The 21,904-nt window shown below is 38.6% G+C and overlaps 1 protein-coding gene across 1 annotated transcript; it reads right to left on the bottom strand.

Moving 5' to 3' along the window:
- Positions 1-10,504: 10,504 nt before the first annotated feature.
- LOC135748554 (myosin heavy chain, fast skeletal muscle-like) lies at positions 10,505-20,912 on the bottom strand. Its single transcript, XM_065266767.1, has 40 exons — positions 20,485-20,912; positions 20,077-20,295; positions 19,852-19,995; positions 19,613-19,769; positions 19,505-19,532; positions 19,296-19,401; positions 19,070-19,162; positions 18,908-18,971; positions 18,717-18,815; positions 18,526-18,629; positions 18,304-18,442; positions 17,996-18,114; positions 17,687-17,836; positions 17,435-17,605; positions 17,045-17,345; positions 16,864-16,934; positions 16,670-16,757; positions 16,457-16,574; positions 16,255-16,378; positions 16,014-16,150; positions 15,590-15,845; positions 15,258-15,500; positions 14,988-15,164; positions 14,758-14,903; positions 14,586-14,676; positions 14,113-14,502; positions 13,903-14,029; positions 13,624-13,742; positions 13,346-13,542; positions 13,077-13,260; positions 12,811-12,976; positions 12,522-12,646; positions 12,114-12,422; positions 11,786-11,989; positions 11,570-11,695; positions 11,305-11,475; positions 11,075-11,179; positions 10,904-10,999; positions 10,688-10,819; positions 10,505-10,577 (listed from the first exon to the last, which is right to left on the bottom strand). Exons 2-40 carry the CDS (start codon positions 20,281-20,283, stop codon positions 10,557-10,559), a joined length of 5,805 nt encoding a protein of 1,934 aa, XP_065122839.1. The 5' UTR covers positions 20,284-20,295; positions 20,485-20,912; the 3' UTR covers positions 10,505-10,556.
- Between the last annotated feature and the right edge of the window lie 992 nt (positions 20,913-21,904).

The following is a 21,904-nucleotide window of genomic DNA, read 5'->3' as shown; positions in this document are numbered from 1 at the left end:
CAAGTAGCAAAGATGTAAATAGCCAATCCATTAGCAGATCTTATATTAATATATTTTATTTACAATGCATAATGTTAAATAATATTATAATTTCTGTGACATAAAGATGCTTTGCTTTTGATTGAACTTTAAAAGCTTTTAATAATAGATTATTATGATGTTTTAACCTCAAACATTGTTTAATATGTTCAACATGTAATTAAAACAAAAATTTGGAGCAACAACATTTTTTTTTTACTGACATTGCTTTTTTAGATTGTATGCAAAAAGAAGATAATATTTTTTACCAATTTGTGTAGTTAAATTACAATTAAATCTAAATATCAGAATAACATTCCTGCTTTGAAATAGCAGTAATATTTTATACAGGTAGACTATTTTTGTTATTAACAAGTCATTACCACTGGAAATTTTTATATAGCCTAGCCTAAATGTTTTGTAAATGTAATGCTGTGCTTTTTATATGTTAGTACAGGTTTATGTTTTATTTTATTGCTTCAATTGATTGGTTTGCATTCCGTGGACACTTGTGCATACCCAAGGATCAGATTTCTTGAACTGCCTAATATGCAGAATAACTTGTGCCTGTGTATGGTAATAGCTACTAGATTTTTCTAATATTGGCTTCAGTACTATTGCATGACAGTTCTTGCTGATGTTTTGTAAAATGAAAAGAAAGATGCAGCATGAGACTGTTGCTATTTTTATATATAATAATAATAATAATTTATAATAAAATCCTGAAGCTAATCTTTTGCTACTGTATGTTTTAAAATAAGTACTGAGGTTTTAATTAGTTTGACCAAGATTATTTATCACTTTAGTTGTTCTTGTTTGTGTTAATCTGCTTTATTGATGTTATTGTTTTTTATAAGTATTATGTTAATTTTACAGAACAATTATATCCCATTGATCACTGTATTGCACATTATAACCAAAACAAAGAACAACAAAATTAATTTATTAAACTTTAAAATAAAAACCTTTTACTAACCTGTTATGTATTATACCATGTTTTTGCATAGTCTCAATGCATGATGCCAATGAAATACAGTATGCCTTGTTTTAAAAAGATGCATTTAGTACACTCTATTAAGGGTTTTGGGAGTAAATAGTTATTATATATGATTTATTTAAAATAGATTTTAAATATGTGACCATGTCTGCGAAAACCAGGTCCAAGTCTGACAATCAAATTCTGAGATAACAAGAATAAAAGTTTCACATTGATTTTAATCTTTGACATGACTCACTCGGTCCTTAAAAAATATATCATATTTTCACAGAATGTTCTTTACATTACGTAAAAAAAGACTACTTTAGCTGGGTCACATATAAAATCACATGTGTCCAGGGGCGTCGTAAGGGGGGAGCTTAGGACGATTCTAAGGGCTCATTGACTTTTGGGGGGTCCAGCCAACGACCGTGCCACATGCGAAGCCCCCTTAAACTGGGCCCTCTTAACTCCGCCCCGTCCTTTACTCTGCGTTTTTAGCGCCTTCTTCAATCCACGGTCTCACAGTGCGGAGTGAACTTCAAAAGAGAACAAGGTGTGTGTATTTACTGCTATTTGCTATGACATCCGCATATGTGCACTTACTATAAATGCAGTTAACATAATGTAACGCTGGAGCAATACAATACAGTTTTCCTTTTCACTGTTCACCCCAGTATTTTTTTTTAAACAAGGTGATTTACGTTCCATGTTTTATGTTATGATTTTTACGCGAAGTCAGTCCTTATAAGCTGTTTTAAATAACTGACAGAAACTATCAGTTCTATTAGTTACACACCCCAATGTTTTGTAACACAATATGCCACGGAAGTATTTTTATGCAGAATCGAGGTGATTGTGATAAGATATGCAACGAAGGCTAAACTAATCCAGTAATATTAAAGCGTCTGTAATCTGCTATAGTTGTCCTTCATTTCATTTTAGAATCCCATTGGTAAAAAAAACGTTCTGAAGAATCATTTAAGAGTATAACGATAGCTATTTTCTCGAGTTCACTCTTTCAATGACCTGTCGTTATTTTTGCTTTACTGAAGCTGCTGGTGTGTGAGACCTGTTGTTCACCGTATAAAAATGCTAATAATTATAATACAAGCTTTGGTCAAACATTTTAGACCTAGTCTTATTTAAGGCATTAGGTCAATTTTTAAAAAGATGTATTGTTGTTGTTTGCTATTTTTAAATGTTACAATATTTTTGGTGTGTGTAACAGCTCAAGTATGTCTGAAGACTGCCTGTGCTTGCCTGTGAAAACTAAAGTCTCAAATCTTATTGTGTGATAAAGAGCATCACAGTTTGATTTCAAGCAATATTTCACTAAGATTTCAATCGCTGACATGACATTACTCAGTCAGTATTAAAGATATTAAGTTTACATTTCATAGAATGTTCTTTACATTATGTATTTTATGTAGTAAACCACAAATAAATACTTCAGCTGGGTTTTCACAGGCAGGGTCACAATTATATTTAATCTTTGTATAATAATGTTGCATTTTCTCAGCATATTTGATTATTGTGCTGAATTTTTTAATTAAATTTACATTTGCACAATAAATCATCTTAGCTGCAGATATTGTAGATCCCTATTAATACTGATTATTGTGGTCAAATGGGTAGGGGGCCTCATAACCTCATATTCTTTCTTTCATAGGGCCCAAAATTGCTAGCGGCGCCCCTGCATGTGTCAAATCAACAACTGCATGTTATAGATTAATGTAATTGCACAAAGTACATACATTGAAAAAAATGTAAACGAAAAAAGTTGATTTAAGATAAATATTAAAAGTATTGGAAATATTTAAAGGAAGTGTAGTACTTCCTAAACAATAACGTGTATATATATGTAAACCACAATATTTTTCAAAGATAAAAAGTGACTAAAATGAAGCTTGATTTAATTTATTGAATTATATTTATTGAGCAATTCATGTCTTCTATTAGTGTGCAGTGCAATAACACATCTAAATTAAACAAGCCAGAGTAATGTTCAAAACATCTCTGTTAAGTGCAGATTTTTTAAATACAAGTTACAGTAAAACAAATTCTTACATCCTAGGATCACTGTCCACCTTCTTTCAAAAAAATTTCTTTTAGCAACATATGGTTTTCAGACAATTCAATATCCTCCTGTTCTTCTCTGTCCATTCCTGTTAAAAAGACAAATTCTGGAAAAAACTAAACTCCTATTTAACATCTCAGACAAAGTAATTACGTTAACCTCCCTTCAGGATCTTTGAAGTTAGGAAATACTGTCTCAGTATAAAGGGTATTCTGTTAACTTGTATTCTTCTGTAACTATTTGCAATATACCATGAAACTTTAAAAGACTTACAAGTCTACAGTTCTTTAAAACCTACTGTATAAACGCCTGTGTTTGCATTTAAACACTCATTAAACACATTACAAAATTTACAGAATGAAGGATATGTATACCGAGTAAACAACAGAGAAGCATTCTCAAAGTGAATGATGTCCGTATGGCCAGAAATAAACCAGCTCTGCTTCTTAGCACATGTTTACAGCTGTTCAGTCCTACAACCTTGCATTTTGTAGTTTGAGAATGTTTGCTGAGGGAAACTTATAAACTTTGGTAAGAGGAGGACTGCGATCACAATTGAGCAGCAACAGTCATTAAAAAAAACATTGGATCACGTTGCGTTTCATATGAAGTTTCAGTTCTTTAATCGTAACATGGGAGAGAAGCTCAGTCCAGCGCAAGATGCTTTATTCCAATATTTACCATAGTGGAATAAATAAATGAACGCACATGAATGACACAATAAACATGCATATATGAACAAAGACTGCCAATATTTTTGTTAAATTAATAAAGTTAAACAAAAATAATTATTAATTTATTTTTACCTCACATACTGTTTTTGATTGAAATACACTGAAATACATCACTTCCGGTCAGCATATCGCATGCGGTGTAGTCGCACAAGTTAAAAAATTTTAACAGATCCAACGCTCCAAACGGATCCGAAAATTACGCATCCGCAGAGGGTCATCACTTCAGGCAGCCCCTTTGCGACTCTCCATAGGAAATTAATGACTTCCGGTTCATCAGCCATCGTTTTTCGTGTGCAGTGGAAAGACAACTGAGCTAAAACTCTTGCAGAGCAGTCTAAAATGTCAAAAACAAGTTGGCAACATGCGTATCTGCGCATTGTCGTATTAATGTGATATGAAAAGTTTACTTTGTTAAAACATTACTTTTTCCGCCTTGTCCATTTCCAAACGTTAAAGCTACATATGTTTAGTTTAATCTGATATAAAGGAGAACACGCACAATTACTAAGGTAAAAAACAGTATTCAGACCGAATGTCAATATTAGACTAAAATGTATACCCACATTACTCCCAACACAAATAGTTTTATTTGTAAAAAGTAAAGAGTCCCTTAAACATAAATCAAAGAACTTAATTTTTGTTTCTTGTGGCACTTTTGGCTAAAGCAGTAAGTTCTGACCTAGGTACCATTAGGGCTGGACCAGAATATTCGAATGGATATGGATCTCCGGACGGAGAACCCGGCAGCGCGACCAGTGAGCCAGAGCGAACCCCTGAGCCCTGCGTCGCCGAAATCCCGGATCCCACCCCCGACCAGGTGCGAGAGCCGAGTTGTCCAGGATTCACCGCAGGAGCTGCTGAGGATGTCGAGGAAGACATCCACCTCCACACCGCTGAGGGTGAGCACATTACTTCTCTTGGGGCAATTTTTTCGGACTGTGCTGTGGGCATTTCTCCTTCTTCGTCGGCTCCGCTGGTTCCGTCCAGCTCCCCCTCTTCATCACAGTTGGTCCGCCCGCCCAGCCTCCCACTCCCGCCTCCTCTGCCTATCTCAGCCAGTCTGAAGCCACAGCAGCCATCACAGCGATACACCCCTTCTCATCCTCAGCGCGTCAATGCCGCTGGTTCGATTGAGCCGTGGCATGCCTCTCTGCCAGCTGCTTTCGGGGAGATCTCCAGTTCTCTGCCTCCGCTCCCTGAGACCAAGAGGTCGCCTCGGGCCGTCGGACCAGTGGCTAACTTCAGGTCTCTCCTCCCTCCCCTTCGTCGGCTCCCGTCTCTACAGCGACGTCAACAGGCATCGTCATCACTTCGGCTCCCCCCTGGTTGGTTTTCGTCCTGTCCTCGCCTCCAAGTTTTCCTCGCTCCCCAAGTGTCTCTCACTCCACCCTTCCGGCTTGTTGGGCTCCTCCCTCCTATGGACGTTCTTGGGGTTCCTCTGCTCTGGCTCCGCCTCGTAGCCCGGTTCACCTCCAACGTCTTGGTCAGGAGACCCACCAGCTCTTCCCCGCCCCTCCGGTTCCTCGGCTCCCCCCGGGTTCTCTGCTCGCTCGCCTACACCCTGGATCCTCCACCAGTCATCATCGCCATTGTCCGTCCCCAGGGTGAGCAGGAAGAACATCACTCCACCCTCCACGTGACACGAAAACACTGTAGATCACTGATTGGTCTGAGAGAATTGTCACTACTAGCGTCATCGCTTTAATGTAAAAGATTAGCTTTACCTTCGTGCTCGCTTGCGCTGTCTCGAGTAAACCTGTTGTCATCTGTGCTTTGCTGTAAGTTCCCAAAACTCCCTTTTAGCAATGAACAGGTTGAGAATCAGGAACACCTCAGTAGTTTTTCCAGACTTGCAGTTTGGGGCGACACATTAGCGACGCGCACGTCCGCATATGCTTGAATGCAAGCGTCAACCGCCGCCACGGGTGTTTGTAAAGAAACTGTCATGTGAGACAGAGGTAGTGATAAACGCGATGATACATCTATTTGTGGTGGTCAATTTTTATTTTGTGGCAGACTGAGAAATATTCAATTTTTTCAATTCAATATAATTTTATTTATATAGCGCTTTTCACAATTGTTAATTGTTGCAAAGCAGCTTTACATGAGTAGATGTAGAGGATAACACTGAAAATCAAGAGATAGTATAAGAAGTAGAATATAGCGGCTAAGGATAAACCGTACAAGCGAGCGTATTAATAATGTAACGTATACAGTAAAGTGCTAAGTTAAGCCAAAGTTGGCTGACTCTCCCTGGGACTAAAAACCCCCTAGGAGAAAACCCAGTGGGAAAAACTCCTAGAAGGACAAAAAACCCTAGGGAGAAATTAATATTTATATATATAGACACGGTAGGGATAGGAAGCGGGTAAGTGGATTAAACTGGTTCAGCCGGTGGTCGTTGGTCGCGCATCGGCTGGGCATCACGTTGAAGGACAGCCAGTAGATCAGTGGTGCGATGACCTTCACAGCTACAGGAACTGGGTCTGTTTGTCTCATTGTCCTCGGGGTCGAGGACGAGACAGGGAGACAAAAACAGAATTCTATTAGCGTAGGGGCCGTTCGCATGTAATGCAAATGTCATACATTATAGTGGTTTAATTCAGCTCGGTTCCAGACAGGCTAACTATTGCGGCAAGAGTAAATTACCCATATGAGGTATGTGAGTGCTTTGTTCTAGACAAAATAACAACTGTGGTAAAAAGTACATTTACTGGACAATCTATGTGAATGTTTTGTTAAAGAAGAATGTCTTAAGTTTAGATTTAAATTGCTCGACTGTGTCTGATACTCGAACATTTTTTGGTAAATCATTCCAGAGCTTAGGGGCCAAGTAGGAAAAGGATCTACCACCTTTAGACACTTTTGATATTCTAGGGATAATTAAGTAACCAGAATTTTGTGATCGTAGTTTACGTGGTGGATTGTATTCTGATAGTAGTTCTTTTATATACGAGGGCGCTAGGCCATTTAAGGCTTTGTAGGTGATTAGTAATATTTTAAATTGTATGCGATATTTAACTGGTAGCCAGTGTAAAGATGCCAGAATTGGACTAATGTGGTCAAACTTTTTAGATCAAGTAAGCACTCTTGCGGCGGCGTTTTGAACCAGCTGTAGCTTGTTTACCTGATTTGCATTGCATCTCCTGAGTAATGAGTTACAATAGTCTAATAGTCATCTGATGCAGACAGCATATGGCATATTTTTTAGATATTTCTAAGATGGAAGAATGCTGTGCGGCAGACGTTGGAGATATGACTATCGAAAGATAGATTGCTTTCAAACATTACGCCTAAATTCTTAACCATGGAAGATGGCACCACCGTGCAGCCATCTATGGGCAACTTGTAATCTGACATATTATGTTTGGAGCGATTTGGTTCAATAATAAGTATCTCAGTCTTATTGGAGTTTAGCATAAGAAAGTTATGTGCCATCCAGTCCCTAATATCACTAATTCAGTCTGTTAGCTTAGCAAAATGGTGGGTTTCAATAGGATGTGACGAGATGTAAAGCTGGGTATCATCCGCATAGCAGTGAAAACGTATGTTATGTTTCCTGATAATGTCTCCTAGAGGTAACATATATAACGAGAATAGGATAGGGCCTAAAACTGATCCCTGAGGTACGCCGTATTTAACGGGGGAGTGATAGGACTCTTCCTCATTTACATAAACAAAGTGATATCGATTGGTTAGATACGATCTAAACCAGGCTAACGCCTGACCACTGATGCCAACATAGTTTTCTAGTCTATTGAGTAGGATTCTGTGATCTATTGTGTGAAAGGCTGCACTAAGGTCTAGTAATATAAGGATTGAGATTTCACCACGGTCGGATGTTAATAGGAGGTCATTTGTAACTCTAAGCAGCGCTGTTTCTGTGCTATGGTGCGGCCTGAATCCTGATTGGAACTTTTCATATGTATTATTATTCGCTATGAATGTGCGTAGCTGGCTTGCCAATACTTTTTCTAATATTTTAGAAAGAAAAGGTAGATTTGAGCAGAGGTGGAAAGTAACGAATTACATTTACTCACGTTACTGTAATTGAGTAGTTTTTTTGTGTATTTTTACTATTTTGAGTAGTTTTTAAAATCTGTACTTTTACTTTTACTTAAGTATGTTTTATTTAAAGTATTGTACTTCGCTACATTTTAAATCATATCCGTTACTGAGTAAAAAATATTTTAAAAAGCAAGGTGATAAAGACGCGCAACGGATGTAAATGGGCGGGGCCCGGGGGAACGCGCAAAAAGAAACATGGAGACGGACGAGACAGACGTGCGCTAATGCAGACTCACCTGTACTCAGTTCAAATCTTATGAAAGAAACCCCTGGTCATATTTAAGCGACCACTTTCCACTGACACGAAGCGAGTGTTTCATTTCTATGAAAGGTAGGATTCATGCTCCGAAAGTCCGAAATTGCACGACGCATTTTTAATACCATGCGCATTATCTTCCGAGGTCTTGCAGCTTCGCGTCAAGTCAAACACAACTTCAAAACGTCCTCGAATGCGCAGGTCATTAGACATTGCAGAGAGCGCGCGCGAGAGAGAGAGAGAGAGAGAGAGAGAAAGAGAGAGAGAGAGAGAAAGAGAGAGAGAGAGAGAGAGAGAGAGAGAGAGAGAGAAGAATAAAGGTCATCAGGTACCCAGGTCAGGGAAGTAAGAAGATAATAAACGTGTCAAATGAATATAGACATGGCACTCATGTCATTATATGCTCATTTAAACTATACATAGTTTAATAAAATAATGTATGTTACCAGCAATACATCAATTACAACCTTACTATAGTGATTGTATTTAGCTGCTGACCACCTTCAAAAGTGCATAACTCACATGTAAAAATCATTAAACAATTCCATAAATGTTTCTTACTTTAAAAAAGCTTACTTTTTGTTATTGCACTTTAATTGTAAAGATGTTCCTACAATTAAAACCAACTACCGGTAGTTTGAGATGTATATTCCCTTGTCGTTTTTGTACTAAACTAGAATCCTCCACCTCTTCCCGCTGTAAAAAAGTAACTTTTACTCTGAGTAAAGTTAAAATGATTTATTTTTTACTTTTACTTGAGTAGATTTTTAGACAAGTAACTTTACTTTTACTTGAGTACAATATTTTATTACTTTTTCCACCTCTGGACTTGAGATTGGTCTAAAGTTATTAAGATCTCCCTGGTCAAGGTTTGGTTTTTTAATGAGCGGTCTAATAACTGCTAGTTTGAAAGCTGTTGGAACGTATCCTTCTTCTAGTGATGAGTTAAAGATATTTAGTACCGTGTCTGACACTACATGAAATACCTCTTTTAGTAATTTTGTGGGAACGGGGTCCAATATACAGGACGATGATTTAGATGACGTTACTAATTTAGAGAGCTCTTCTATTGTAGTAGGTTTAAATGACTCAAGATGTTCGTATGATAATCTAGTGGTAAATGTACTAAATAAATTTATTTATTCTCACATGATGTCACAGCAGTAGGCAGTGCAAATATAATGACACGCCTATAATCCCTCCCACTCCGAAGTGTTACTAAACCAGATGAAAAGGCTAACCAAGCCAAAGTGAGGTGAGCTGACCCGGACCTGACCCAAACCAAACCTTGGGTTATTATGAAATGGAAAAGCGCCATTAGAGTACTTATTTCAAATTAGCAGGGGCAGTGCATTTATCTCGGGGTACAGTGTGCTTTTGGAGGACTGAGGTGGAAGATTTATTTCTGAAGTGGGAGCTGTGGAAGATGGAATTTGTAAAATAAAACATGATGGTCACTGCTGCCGTAGATACTAACAGTCTATTCTGTTATTCTGCTGTTTGATGTACTTTTGTCATGTCTATCAGAATCTCCTTCTCCACCACAGATTGAAGTCATGAAATAGCCATTCCTCTTAACACAGCCCAACCTCAGATTACTTTGAACCAATGCATAAAAAAAATACAAATAACATCTTTGTCTAAATTCTGATGGACAAGACAGACATTTGATGGCCACTGCAAAACCCTTGCCCATGCCTAGGGCTCCGCTCAGGGGCACTCCTTTAAGTTATACATATCTCTTCTAATGTTATTTTAGTTTATACTGAGCCATACTAACATATTACATATCACAAATATTGTAACACCAGTCCTTCCAGAAAAAGGTTTTTTTTGTGATTGTTGAGGGCAAAAATCCTTGATCTTTCTTAAAAAAATGCGATGGAATATGTGAGATATTTATGCACTTTTATGGGATGAAATTGCGGGAACTTGAAAAAATGGTGGGAACTTGCAAAAACTGTTTGAATCTTTTGCAGCTTTACAATGCTGTTCACGTCACATAATCACGTCACTTTATAACGTTCCCATGGCAACAGGGGACATGGCTGCGTTTGTGTAAGGTAAATGCAATATTTTTCAACTTTTTACTAAGACGTGTGATTTTTGCAACAAAAATGCGGGGATTATGAAATCATGGAAGCCCCGCATATTCTGCGCACGGAAATCTGAAATGTATGCTGCGAAAGTGCGGGGTATTTGAAAAATGTGTCCCCTGCATAAATATGCAGACTTTTACTGATTATGCGTTAAATCATGCGATCGCATATTTGCGTTTTTCTGGAGGGACTGGTGTAACACAAATAGATAACATTTAACAATTATTGAGTAAAAAAACACACAAGACACTGCTACATTTTAAACTTTATTTAGCATTATTTCTCAGAGTTTCAGAGATGTAGAGTAAATTGTGGGTGGTGTTTGTCACTCAGCTGCCTCTTTACCCTTAAAAAAATGATAAACAAGTATATTGGTTAATAAAATAATATAGACAATAGAACATTTTATCAAGGTATAAAGCAGCTTGAAAAAACACGCATTTATGGTAATAATACCTTTCCAGCATCGCGGCTCTTGGCTCTTAGTTTGTTAACTTGAGACTCGGCAATATCAGCACGTTCCTCTGCCTCCTCCAGCTCATGCTGCACCTTCCTCAATTTGGACAGGTGAGTGTTAGCTTGTTCCTCCTGCAAAATCAAGAACAATTATATAGGGTAGAAATTATCTGAAATATTCATGAGGTCTTTATAATTTGCAAATCAGATACTCACAGCTTCTTCAGCCTGTCTCTTGTAAGCCTTGACCTTCAGCTGAAGCTTGTCAACCAGATCCTGCAGTCTGTTGAGGTTCTTCTTATCCTCCTCAGTCTGCAGGAAACACGAACACGTTAGACTAAAATATAGCCACATTATTTAAAATTATTGTTTTTCCAAATTCTTTACCTGGTAGGTGAGCTCCTTCACTCTCCTCTCGTATTTGCGGACACCTTTAACAGCATCAACTCCACGTCTCTGTTCTGCCTCAACCTCAGCTTCAAGCTCACGGACCTAAATAAGAGATATTATTAGATTAATTTACTTTGAACACAATTATATTAACATTATTACAGAATGCATTTAATTCAAAATGTTTATATCATGACTACAATATTGAAAAGTAAAGGAAAGCTTACTCTGGACTCCAGTTTCTGGAGTTGTTTCTTTCCTCCCTTCATGGCCAGATTCTCAGCCTCATCCAGACGGTGCTGCAGATCCTTAACAGTGACCTCCAGATTCTTCTTCATCCTCTCCAGGTGAGCACTGGTGTCCTGCTCCTTTTTGAGCTCTTCTGCCATCATTGCAGCCTTTTAGATAAGTACAGATACACATTAAATTAAATGTATGAAAGTATGCAAAGAAATAGTGTTTGTAAAACATTTAGGAGATGCTATTGCTCACGTCAGTGATGGCCTTCTTGGCCTTCTCCTCTGCATTTCTTGCTTCCTGCACAGTGTCATCGACTTCACCCTGGATCTGAACAAGGTCAGCCTCAAGTTTCTTCTTGGTGTTCAGGAGGCTTGTGTTCTAAAATAAATGAGGGTTAGATGAAACAAACATATCAAATCTGTAGCATGGTTTCCTACTGTATTGGGAAGAAATGTGCTTAAAGATTACCTGAGAGTGCAGCAGTCCAACACGCTCACTGGCATCCACCAGCTCTTGTTCAGCCACTTTGCGACCTCTCTCTGTCTGCTCCAGAGCTGCTCTCAGCTCCTCAATCTCTGACTGCATCAGAGTGTTTCTGCGCTCCACCATGGCCACCTGCTCTTTCATGTCTTCCTGTCCTCTCACGGCCTCATCAAGATGCAGTTGGGCATCCTGAAGATAACAACAGTTTACTATAAGCCCTTGTGCTTAAACTTACCTACAATATTATCCAATGTATATATCAATACTTTAAAGGATTCCACTCTTCAAATGTAGTTAAAGAGAAGTCACATACCTTGAGTTGTCCCTGAACATTCCTGAGTTGTTTCTGGGCCTCAGCAGCCTGGCGATTGGCATGGCTAAGCTGAATCTCCATCTCATTAAGGTCTCCCTCCATCTTCTTCTTGATCCTCAGAGCATCGTTTCTGCTCCTGACCTCAGAGTCAAGTGTGCTCTGCATGGATTCAATGACTCTCTGGCTGTTTCTCTTGATCTGCTCTGTCTCCTCATCCTTCTCTGCAAGCTTCCTGTCAACCTCACCCTTCACCTGGTTAAGCTCAAGCTGGACACGAAGAATCTTGGACTCTTCATGCTCCAGGGTGCCCTGTTAAAAATTTTATAACAGAATATTTTAGAATTACAGTGTTGTTGATTAATAATGTTCTGATAAGAAAGTGAATTAGTCTAATCTCCAGATACTCACTTCAGCCTCCTCCAGAGCGGTTTGAATCTCAGCCTTTTCAGTCTCTACTGCTTTCTTGGCCTTTTCCAGCTCATGGATGCTCTTACCAGTCTCACCCAACTGCTCTGTCAGATCTGAGATCTCCTCTACAGGTAAGAAAGAAAATGTTATTATTATATAATGTACAGTACAAAAACTGTGGTTTACCAATGCAGATTTCATATTTGTACATTGTAATTTATTCAGGTTGATATTCAGGTTCCATTAATAAATTTAGATGACTATATTCATTCAACAATTTCTTTCTTACGCTGGAGATTTTTGTTTTCTCTCTTGAGTGTCTCCAGATGATCCAGAGTCTCCTCATAAGAGTTCTTCATCTTGAACAGTTCAGTGCTGAGTGAGCGAGCTTCTTTCTGTGCACCCTCTAGCTCTGCCTGACCTTCTTCATATTTCTGCTTCCATTCTGCCAGAATCTTGGGGGTAAACATTTTATGGTCAAGGAAATGTTATTAATTGTAGAATGCTGAATTGAGTTTTTATTCAAGTGTTAAACAACAACTCAGAATTGCTTACCTTGTCAAAGTTCCTCTGTTTCTTGTCAAGGTTGGCAGCCAAACCATTGGCTCTCTCTACATCAATCATGAGGTCCTCCACCTCACCCTGGAGTCTCTGCTTGGTCTTCTCTAGAGAGGCACATTTGGAGTTCACTGCCTCAATCTGTTCCTCTGCCTCTTGCAGACGCTGAGTCAGCTTCTTCCTGTTATGCATTTCATAAATAACAGTCAGAACAAGCAAGCAATATTATTAACAGATATTTTATTAGGTTTTCTTCATATTCATACTTGGCTTCTTCAAGTTCCTCTGTGCGCTGGATGGCATCAGTTTCATATTTGGTTCTCCATTGAGCAACCTCACTGTTGGCTTTAGACATTCCCCTCTGGAGCTCAGCCTTTGCCTCCTGCTCTTCCTCAAACTGCTCACGGAGGAGGTCACAGTCATGGCGAGCTGACTGCACTGCATGGGCCAGAGCGTTCTTAGCCTAGAAGATGAAATCAGATGCTATAACCTTTGCCCTGCAATAACTGGCAAGTGTGCAATCCCAATGATTGTTTTGTTTTACCTTAACCTCCTCTTCAATCTGCCTCTTAAGCTCCTCAATTTGCTGAGTGAAAGCTTGTTTGCCTCTGGTGAGCTGAGAAACAAGAGCCTCCTTCTCCTCCAGCTGACGGCCAAACTCACCTTGTGAGATTTAGATTCAATGTATTAGATTCAAAGTATCTACTTTTTTAAAATAAGGTCTTTGGTGTATGTCTGTAGCATGTTTTGTTCAATTAGTCTAATCTCTACATTTTAAATTACTGTCAACATTCTGTTATTGTTTATGATTGTAGTTTGTTACCATTTTCGGTTTGAAGTCTTGCTCTTTGAGTACTGAGGTCATTTAGCTGGCGAAGGTTCTCATCATTCTTGGACTTAATTTCACTCAGTTGGTCCTCCAGGGTGCGGCACATCTTCTCAAGATTTGCCTGAAAACAACAAAATCATCTTCAATAATATTACTTATATTCACGTTATTTGCAAAAATTCTTCTAGAAATAAAATTTTCAACCTTTGCTTTGGCAACAGCTTCCATGTTGCTAGAAAGATCATCAATCTCCATTTTGTATTCACTCTTCTCTTTCTCAAGCTTCTGCTTGACACGCTGGAGGTTGTCGATTTGCTCTCCCAGCTCGGCCACACTGTCTGCTTGTTTCTTGCGGAGGGCAGCAGCGGTAGCTTCATGCTGAAGGGTGGATTCTTCAAGATCACGACGCAGCTTCTGGAATTCAGCTTCACGCTTCTTGTTCATCTCAATCTGAGCAGCAGTTGCTCCTCCAGCCTCCTCAAGCCTCTCACTGATCTCCTCAAGTTCTCTGGAAAGATCAGCTCTCTGCTTCTCAACCTTTGCACGAGCAGCACGCTCAGCCTCAATCTCTTCCTCCAGTTCCTCAATGCGAGCCTACAATGGCAGGTAATCAAGCACACTTTAACAATCTAAAATTAACTATTTTAAACAATGATTAAAAATGTCCCACAAAATACCTGAAGCTCCTTGATCTTCTTCTGAAGTTGAGCACCAAGAGATTGTTCATCTTCGATCTTGCTGAGCAGCTGGCTAGTTTCAAAGTCTTTCCTGTTAAAAGGAAGAAAAACCATGTATGAAAAGTCACATTACAACTAGACAGTTTAAATAAAATCATGTATTTTCAATTACTTCTTCAGCTTCTCATCAGATTGCTGCTTGTCATTCTCCAGGTCCATGATGGACTCCTGGGCCAATTTCAGGTCTCCTTCAAGCTTTCTCTTGGCTCTCTCAAGGTCCATACGGAGTTTCTTCTCTTGTTCCAGGGAACCCTCAAGCTGTTGGAAAACAACATTGACAGTGTTTTCAAGTTAGATGGATGAATACAATTTAGTTAAAAAAAAAAAAGTCAACTAACTCACATCATCAACTTGTTGCTCAAGCTTTGTCTTGGCTTTGGTCAGAGTGTTGACTTTGTCTTCTTCTGCCTGGAGGTCATCCAGAGTTTGCTGATGTGCCTCTTGGAGGGCTTTCTTCTCCTTTGTGAGCTTGGCAATGCTCTCATCCTGAGTTGCCATTTCCTCAGTCAGGTTCTTCACCTGTGTAATTTTTAATAAATGAGCTCAGAATTAAATTTTGTTAACATGATATAACAAAATTAATTAAATCTAATGTTAAATTATTGCTCAAACCTTATTCTCAGTGGCATGTTTCTCTTTTTCCACTTTAGCCAAGGTGAGCTCCAGGTCATCAATGTCTTTCTTCAGCTCAGAACACTCATCCTCCAGTTTCCTCTTCTTGGCTGTGAGTTCAGCATTGATTTCTTCCTCATCCTCCAGTCTCTCAGTTGCCTCTTTGAGTTTAGCTTCGAGTTGGATTTTGCTCTTGATCAGACCTTCACATCTCTCCTCAGCATCTGAGAGATTCTCAGATTCCTAAAATAATTTATATCATTTGAAAAAGACACAATTAGAACCAGAATATAAAGTCTGCATTTACTGAATAAACAGTAAATAATACTCACAGAGGCCACTTGCAGCTGCAGATCATTTTTCTCTTGCAGCAGGGCAACCATCTTCTCTTCAAGCTCCTTCTTTTTGGCCTCAGCCTTGGCAAGATCTTCTTTGCATTTTGCATAGTCCTCTTTCATGTTTGAAAGCTCCTTCTCAGTCTCAGCACTCTTCAGCAGAGGCTTAATCTTGTAGTAAACCTTCATCCATGGCCAGTGTTTGACATTCATGAAGGAGCGAATGTTGTATTGAATGGTGTAAATGGACTCCCTGATCAAATAATATGAAACATAATGATGGACAAGGTCATTAGCAATTGCAATCAACACAAAAATCCTCAATATACCTGTGGTCTGTGTTAGTATCATCCAATTTAAAGATCATGCATATTTGCCACAGGAATAGCAGAAGTATATGTAAGACATATAATATTAATACCTCCTCTCCATCATCTTCACAAACTCTCTCCTCATGAGGAAACCACGGCATGCAGCCTGAGTCATTGTGACCAAAGCAGCCAGTTTCTCATCACGCATCTCTTCAAGAGTACCCAGAAGACCAGCTTTGAAAAACACCTGCATTCATGCACAATAATACAAATATTAATTTCTATTGCATGTATTCAAACTAAACATCATGATTTCTGAATCTGTGAATCCTTGTCAACCAAAATATGAACCTTTGTGTGTCCAAATCTATACTGGTCATGGTCAACATCGATGGATCCCAGGAGTTTCTCAGAGGCCTTCTTGTTGTCCATAAACTGTCCCTCAGGGATAACACTGGCATTCAGCACCTTGTATCTGTGACACAAGTATGAAATTGCGTCAGATCTCTGAATAAATTTACACAACTCAGTATATTTATGCAATCCCATTTACCTCTGTTTGAAGTCACCATAGAGGATTCTGCTTGGGAAGCCCTTTCTGCAGATTCTGATACCTTCCAGTACACCGTTACACCTCAGCTGGTGGATGACCAGGTGGTTCTCCATAAGACCTGTAAAATGGTAAAAGTCAAGAGTTGAGATATTTGCCATCATTGTATGTTTTTTTTTAACTGTCCTAATATCTTCATGTGCTTTTTGTCTTCACCTGGAGTCTTGGACTCATTGGGAATCAGGCAACGCACAAAGTGAGGATGGGTGCTCCTCAAGTTGGTCATGAGCTTGCCCAAATTCTCCTGTAAAATTATATATCACTTTTAGTCTGCTGATTCAGTCTGAGTTTTTTTCATTGCTGTAGAATTGTTGCATTATTCACTTTCATTATCTCAGATAATGACGTACCCTGAACTGAGAAGACACGGTCTGCATGGAACCACCCTTCTTCTTACCTCCCTTCTTGGCACCACCAGTTTCTTTTTAAATATATAAAGAGAAAGACATTAAATGTAATGAATCAAATTATGAATAAGAGTTTTCTTTCATTGACAAACAAATCTCTATTAACACAACATGTTTAAATTACCCTCAACAACAGGTGGGTAGAGAGTAGCCAGGAGTTTGACAGAAGATTTCTGGTACAGCTGCAAAACGGACTCATTCAGTGGATCCTTGTTCTTGTCCAACCAGCCAGAAATGTTGTAGTCCACAGTGCCAGCATAGTGAACCAGGGAGAAGTGGGCCTCAGCCTTGCCTTTGGCAGGCTTTGGTTTCTGGAAAGCATTGCACTTGCCAAGGTGCTGATCATACAGCTTGTTCTTGAAGGTGGTGTCTGAAGCCTTAGGGAACATGCACTCCTCTTCAAGGATGGAGAAGATACCCATGGGCTATTTAACAATGAATGATAGGTATTACTATCACAGTTTATGAGTTTGGAAAAAGAGAGAAATAAAAAGATATAAAAACCAGTAGGAACCTTCTCAATGAGCTCAATGCAGGCAGCCAAGTCCATGCCGAAGTCAATGAACTCCCAAACAATGCCCTCCTTCTTGTACTCCTCTTGTTCCAGCACAAACATGTGATGGTTGAAGAACTGTTGCAGTTTCTCATTGGTGAAGTTGATGCACAACTGCTCCATGCTGTTGAACTGGAGAAAAAATTAACATTTACTCAAAACTGATTATAAACAATTCATCTTTGAGAAGAGAGAAAAATAAACCATTCCTACATCAAAGATCTCAAAGCCAGCAATATCCAGCACACCAATGAAGAACTGTCTGGCTTGTTTTGTGTCCAACATCTGGTTGATACGTACGACCATCCACAAGAACATCCTCTCATAGATAGATTTGGCCAAGGCACTAACAGAGTTGTACACCTGGCAAAAGATCACAAGTTTACATTTTATTAAAACTTTCTGTACTTGGGTTATAATACTGCAATCATACGCAGAGTGTTTCACATGTACTGCACACATATATACTGCACATTATATTGAGGCAAATAATTAATTGGACATATTTTAAGGCCTACATACCTGTGGCACAGTCTGACCTTTGGTTACAAACTCATTTCCGACCTTCACTCTTGGGTAGCACAAAGCTTTGAGCATATCAGCAGAGTTCAAGCCCAAAAGGTACGCAACTTTGTCAGCGTCTGAAAATGTTCAAGTTGAAGAAATTCATTTCGACATCATGCAGTGAAACCTTTTCTTCTACATGCAAATAGAAACATGGATCTCTTACTCTAAATCAAGGTTTTTTTCAACATGTTAAAAAAGTAGTTTCTATCAAAGTATTTTTGAAAATACTATTCGTGACATACCCTAAAGCTACTTAGTCTCACCCTCTGTGCCATCAGGCTCAGCCTGCTCCTCACGCTGCTTCTGCTTGAACTTCATGTTACCATGATGCAGCACTGCTCCAGTGAACTTATAGATGCTCATTTTTTCCTCATTACTGAAGCCCAAAATGTCAATAGCAGTCTGAAAATTATAGAGAGGGATGACCTTTAGGAACTGCCATATTTATGTAATACCAGTGCCATTAATAAAATAGAATGACTCACATCAGTAGCAACCAACTCCTCTTTATCATCAATGCTTGCCACTGTGATCTGACCCATACTGCACATGGGGAAGTCGTAGGGGTTGGTGGTGATGAGCGTCATTTCTGTAACATACCAGATTGCATTAATGAAAGAGTAGTTTAAAACATTCACTGGCATTTTAAAGCTTTAAATGAAATAATTGCACCTACCAATCAGCTCAGGCTTATGGTTGGTCATCATCTGATAGAAGATGTGGTAGCCTCTCTCATCTGAAAGCTGGAATGTCACTCTAGACTTCTCCAGCAGATCTGTTCAGAGGATGTATTTACAGTAAATCACAAACGTCTTAAGAGTTACAGACAAAGACAAGTGTGCAAGATGTGTGATTTAGTCCACCTACATGTCTCAATATCAGCACTAGCAAGTTTCCCACTTGTGCCAAAGTGAATTCTGATGAATTTACCCTGTTCAAAAAACATAGTGACATTTGAGTCAGTGTTGTTCAATCACACTGAGCTTCATAAAATTCAAACAGGTGTCACTCATGTAAATAAAAACTTACGAAACGAGAGGAGTTGTCATTTCTCACAGTCTTGGCATTACCATAAGCTTCAAGCAAAGGGTTGGCAGCAATGATCTGGTCCTCAAGAGATCCCTGTGTGGATAAAGGTTATTATAGTTATTAACACTTTGATAATATTTTGCATTAGACAAATTAAATGTAAAAAAAAAGGTAGTAGTTTTAAGTTTCTTTGATGAGGTACAGTTTATAGTATTATATACAGTACCTGCATTTTGCTGGAATCTTTCTTCTTGTCACCCTGCACTGCAACTGTAGCAAAGTACTGAATGACACGTTTGGTGTTCACAGTCTTTCCAGCACCAGATTCTCCACTGGTTTATGAGAGATGAGATACATAATAATAAGACCTTTAGAAGTTCTATGAGAAGAATATATTACTGTTTTCAACATCTTTTAATAAAAGTAGATACATACGTGATCAGGACAGACTGGTTCTCTCTGTCTGTAAATTGAATGGTAATTTTGTTAAAGTAATTGCTTTGTTAAAAAAAAAATCTTGTGATTTTAAGATTTTGATCTTACCAGTAAGCATGAACTGATAGGCATTGTCAGAGACAGAGAAGATGTGGGGTGGGGCCTCCATACGCTTTTTGCCTCTGTAAGCCGCCACCACTTCTGCATCGTACACTGGGAGCCACTTGTAGGGGTTCACAGTGGCACAGAAAAGTCCAGAGTAGGTCTGAAAGCAACACAGAAATGATCAGATTGCAGCCTCACAGCCATAATGAACTTGAATGCTGCTTCACTTCTGCTTAACTTACATAGATCATCCATGCTGCATAACGCTCTTTGAGGTTATAAAGCACAGAGGGTTCATTGAGATGGGTCATCATGGCCATGTCCTCAATCTTGTCAAACTTGGGAGGATTCATTGGGTGGACATCATCCTCCTTAACAACTCTCTCCTATAAAAGTGATTGAGCGGACATTAGATAGTGGGTAGCGGAATGTGATTCTAGGTTTTCCAGAAAATGTGGAAACTTTACCTCCTTAGTGTCAAGGGTAATAACAGTGACTTTGGCACCATCTTTACTCTTGATTGTTCCTTTGACGTACAGCTCCTTGTCATCAACCACATAGCAGGCAGTCTTAGCATCAAAGGGTTTGTTCTGAGCTTCAATTCTCTCCTTCTCAGGCTTACGGAGGTAAATGGCAGCCTTGCCATAAACGGCCATCTCAGCGTCCGTACTCATGGTGGCGGTTTACTGTGCCGATGAGAGGATCATATAAATTAATTATCCTTATTTTACAACATACTTTTTTTGTCGGGTACACGTGTGTGTAGTATGAAAGGTATGCAATCCACACACTATGCACTTAGACAGCTTACAGCAGTGCACATCTGTGGTGTTTAATTTTAAAATAACACAAACAGTAAACACTAATAAATGTACCTTTCTACCTTCCCACAGGTAACGATGTTTTTCCAGCAGCCCTGTAATATACAAAATTGTACAATTACAAAAAGAAAATAAAATATTACTTTATGTATATTACAATAAGAAATCGTTCATTAACCAGAATAAATGCATTAGCTAACATGAACTAACAATATTTTAAGTTATAATAGTAATGTTGAAATTTAAAAGCTGTAAAACGTTTGGTAATTCTTAGTTCATAAACAATATACATACATCAATCGTCATCATTAATTCAAGCATTAACGTTTAAAGAAACTCACCAAATCTCTCACGAACTTGGCTGTCTTCTCAACTGGCTCCAGTGCTTGTCCACGCCTCATATATATTCGCTTTGTTCTGCAAAGCAAGCAGGAGTTAAAAATGGCTAACTAATGTCTTTTACGGTTACATGTAAGTCAAGGATCGATCACTTGAAACACTTGGTGCTGGCAATCATTCAGATGTGCTTCCATTCCAGGATTAGTCCGAGCGATTAACACGGAAACACACAAAATCTAATTAACTGTGCCAGATGGAAATATACCGTCTTTGTTTTCTTTGACTTAGACAAAAGAAAGGCTTACGGAGTGCAACAGTATAGACTACTTTTTTCCACATTTGTTTTATACATCTATCTCAATGTCATTGATAAAGTGTTTAACTACTGTTTAAAAGATTCATTGTGATAATCATTCAACACTATTTTTAAACATGTCAATTGATGTATTTTGATACATCAGTGAATCTGAAACTGGATTCATCACATAGGGATTAGTTTTTCTGATTTAATCTAACCTTTAAATGTCAAGGAGATATTTGTAGAACTACTTGACTTTGTCATCAATTTGCAGCCTCATCACTAGCATATTCTTCTGGTACACAAGGTAAATGCATTTACTGCGATGTTTTGACACAAGCACATTTTATAGAACACAGTATGTGAACGGGAAAAAAATTATAAACTTACACTATTTTTAAGAGTGATTATTGTCAACTTAGATCTTATATAAGGCCATAGATATGTGGTAAGGTGTTAGTAAATTTGGAATGGACATTGAAAGTTTAAGAGAGAGTTGAAGATTGGTGAAGACGTGTGGTTGCAGTTGGTAGTGTCAAATTTAGATTTTGTAAACTGTGCATACTGTGTATCTTATTTATGTTAAATATAAAGTTTGCTACTGGATCATGTATTTATTTCTCTGTTCTCTTTACATCCTCATCCGATGTGAAACAGATATCAACACTAGCATAACATTTGTCTGATTTTATTGCATGTGACCCTAAGCTCAGAACATTCTTAGCATGCATAGCCTTTAGTTGGTCAAAGCTGTAAAAATGTAAAAGGTAAGCTGAGGCTAGACACATTCAAATCAAAAAGTTTTTTATCATATATTTATGTAGTCTTATAGCATTA

The sequence above is a fragment of the Paramisgurnus dabryanus genome, chromosome 5, assembly GCF_030506205.2.
Source record: "Paramisgurnus dabryanus chromosome 5, PD_genome_1.1, whole genome shotgun sequence".
Classification (NCBI taxonomy): Eukaryota; Metazoa; Chordata; class Actinopteri; order Cypriniformes; family Cobitidae; genus Paramisgurnus; species Paramisgurnus dabryanus.
Note: the sequence above shows the minus strand (reverse complement) of the source record. Positions and strands in the feature narration are given on the sequence as shown.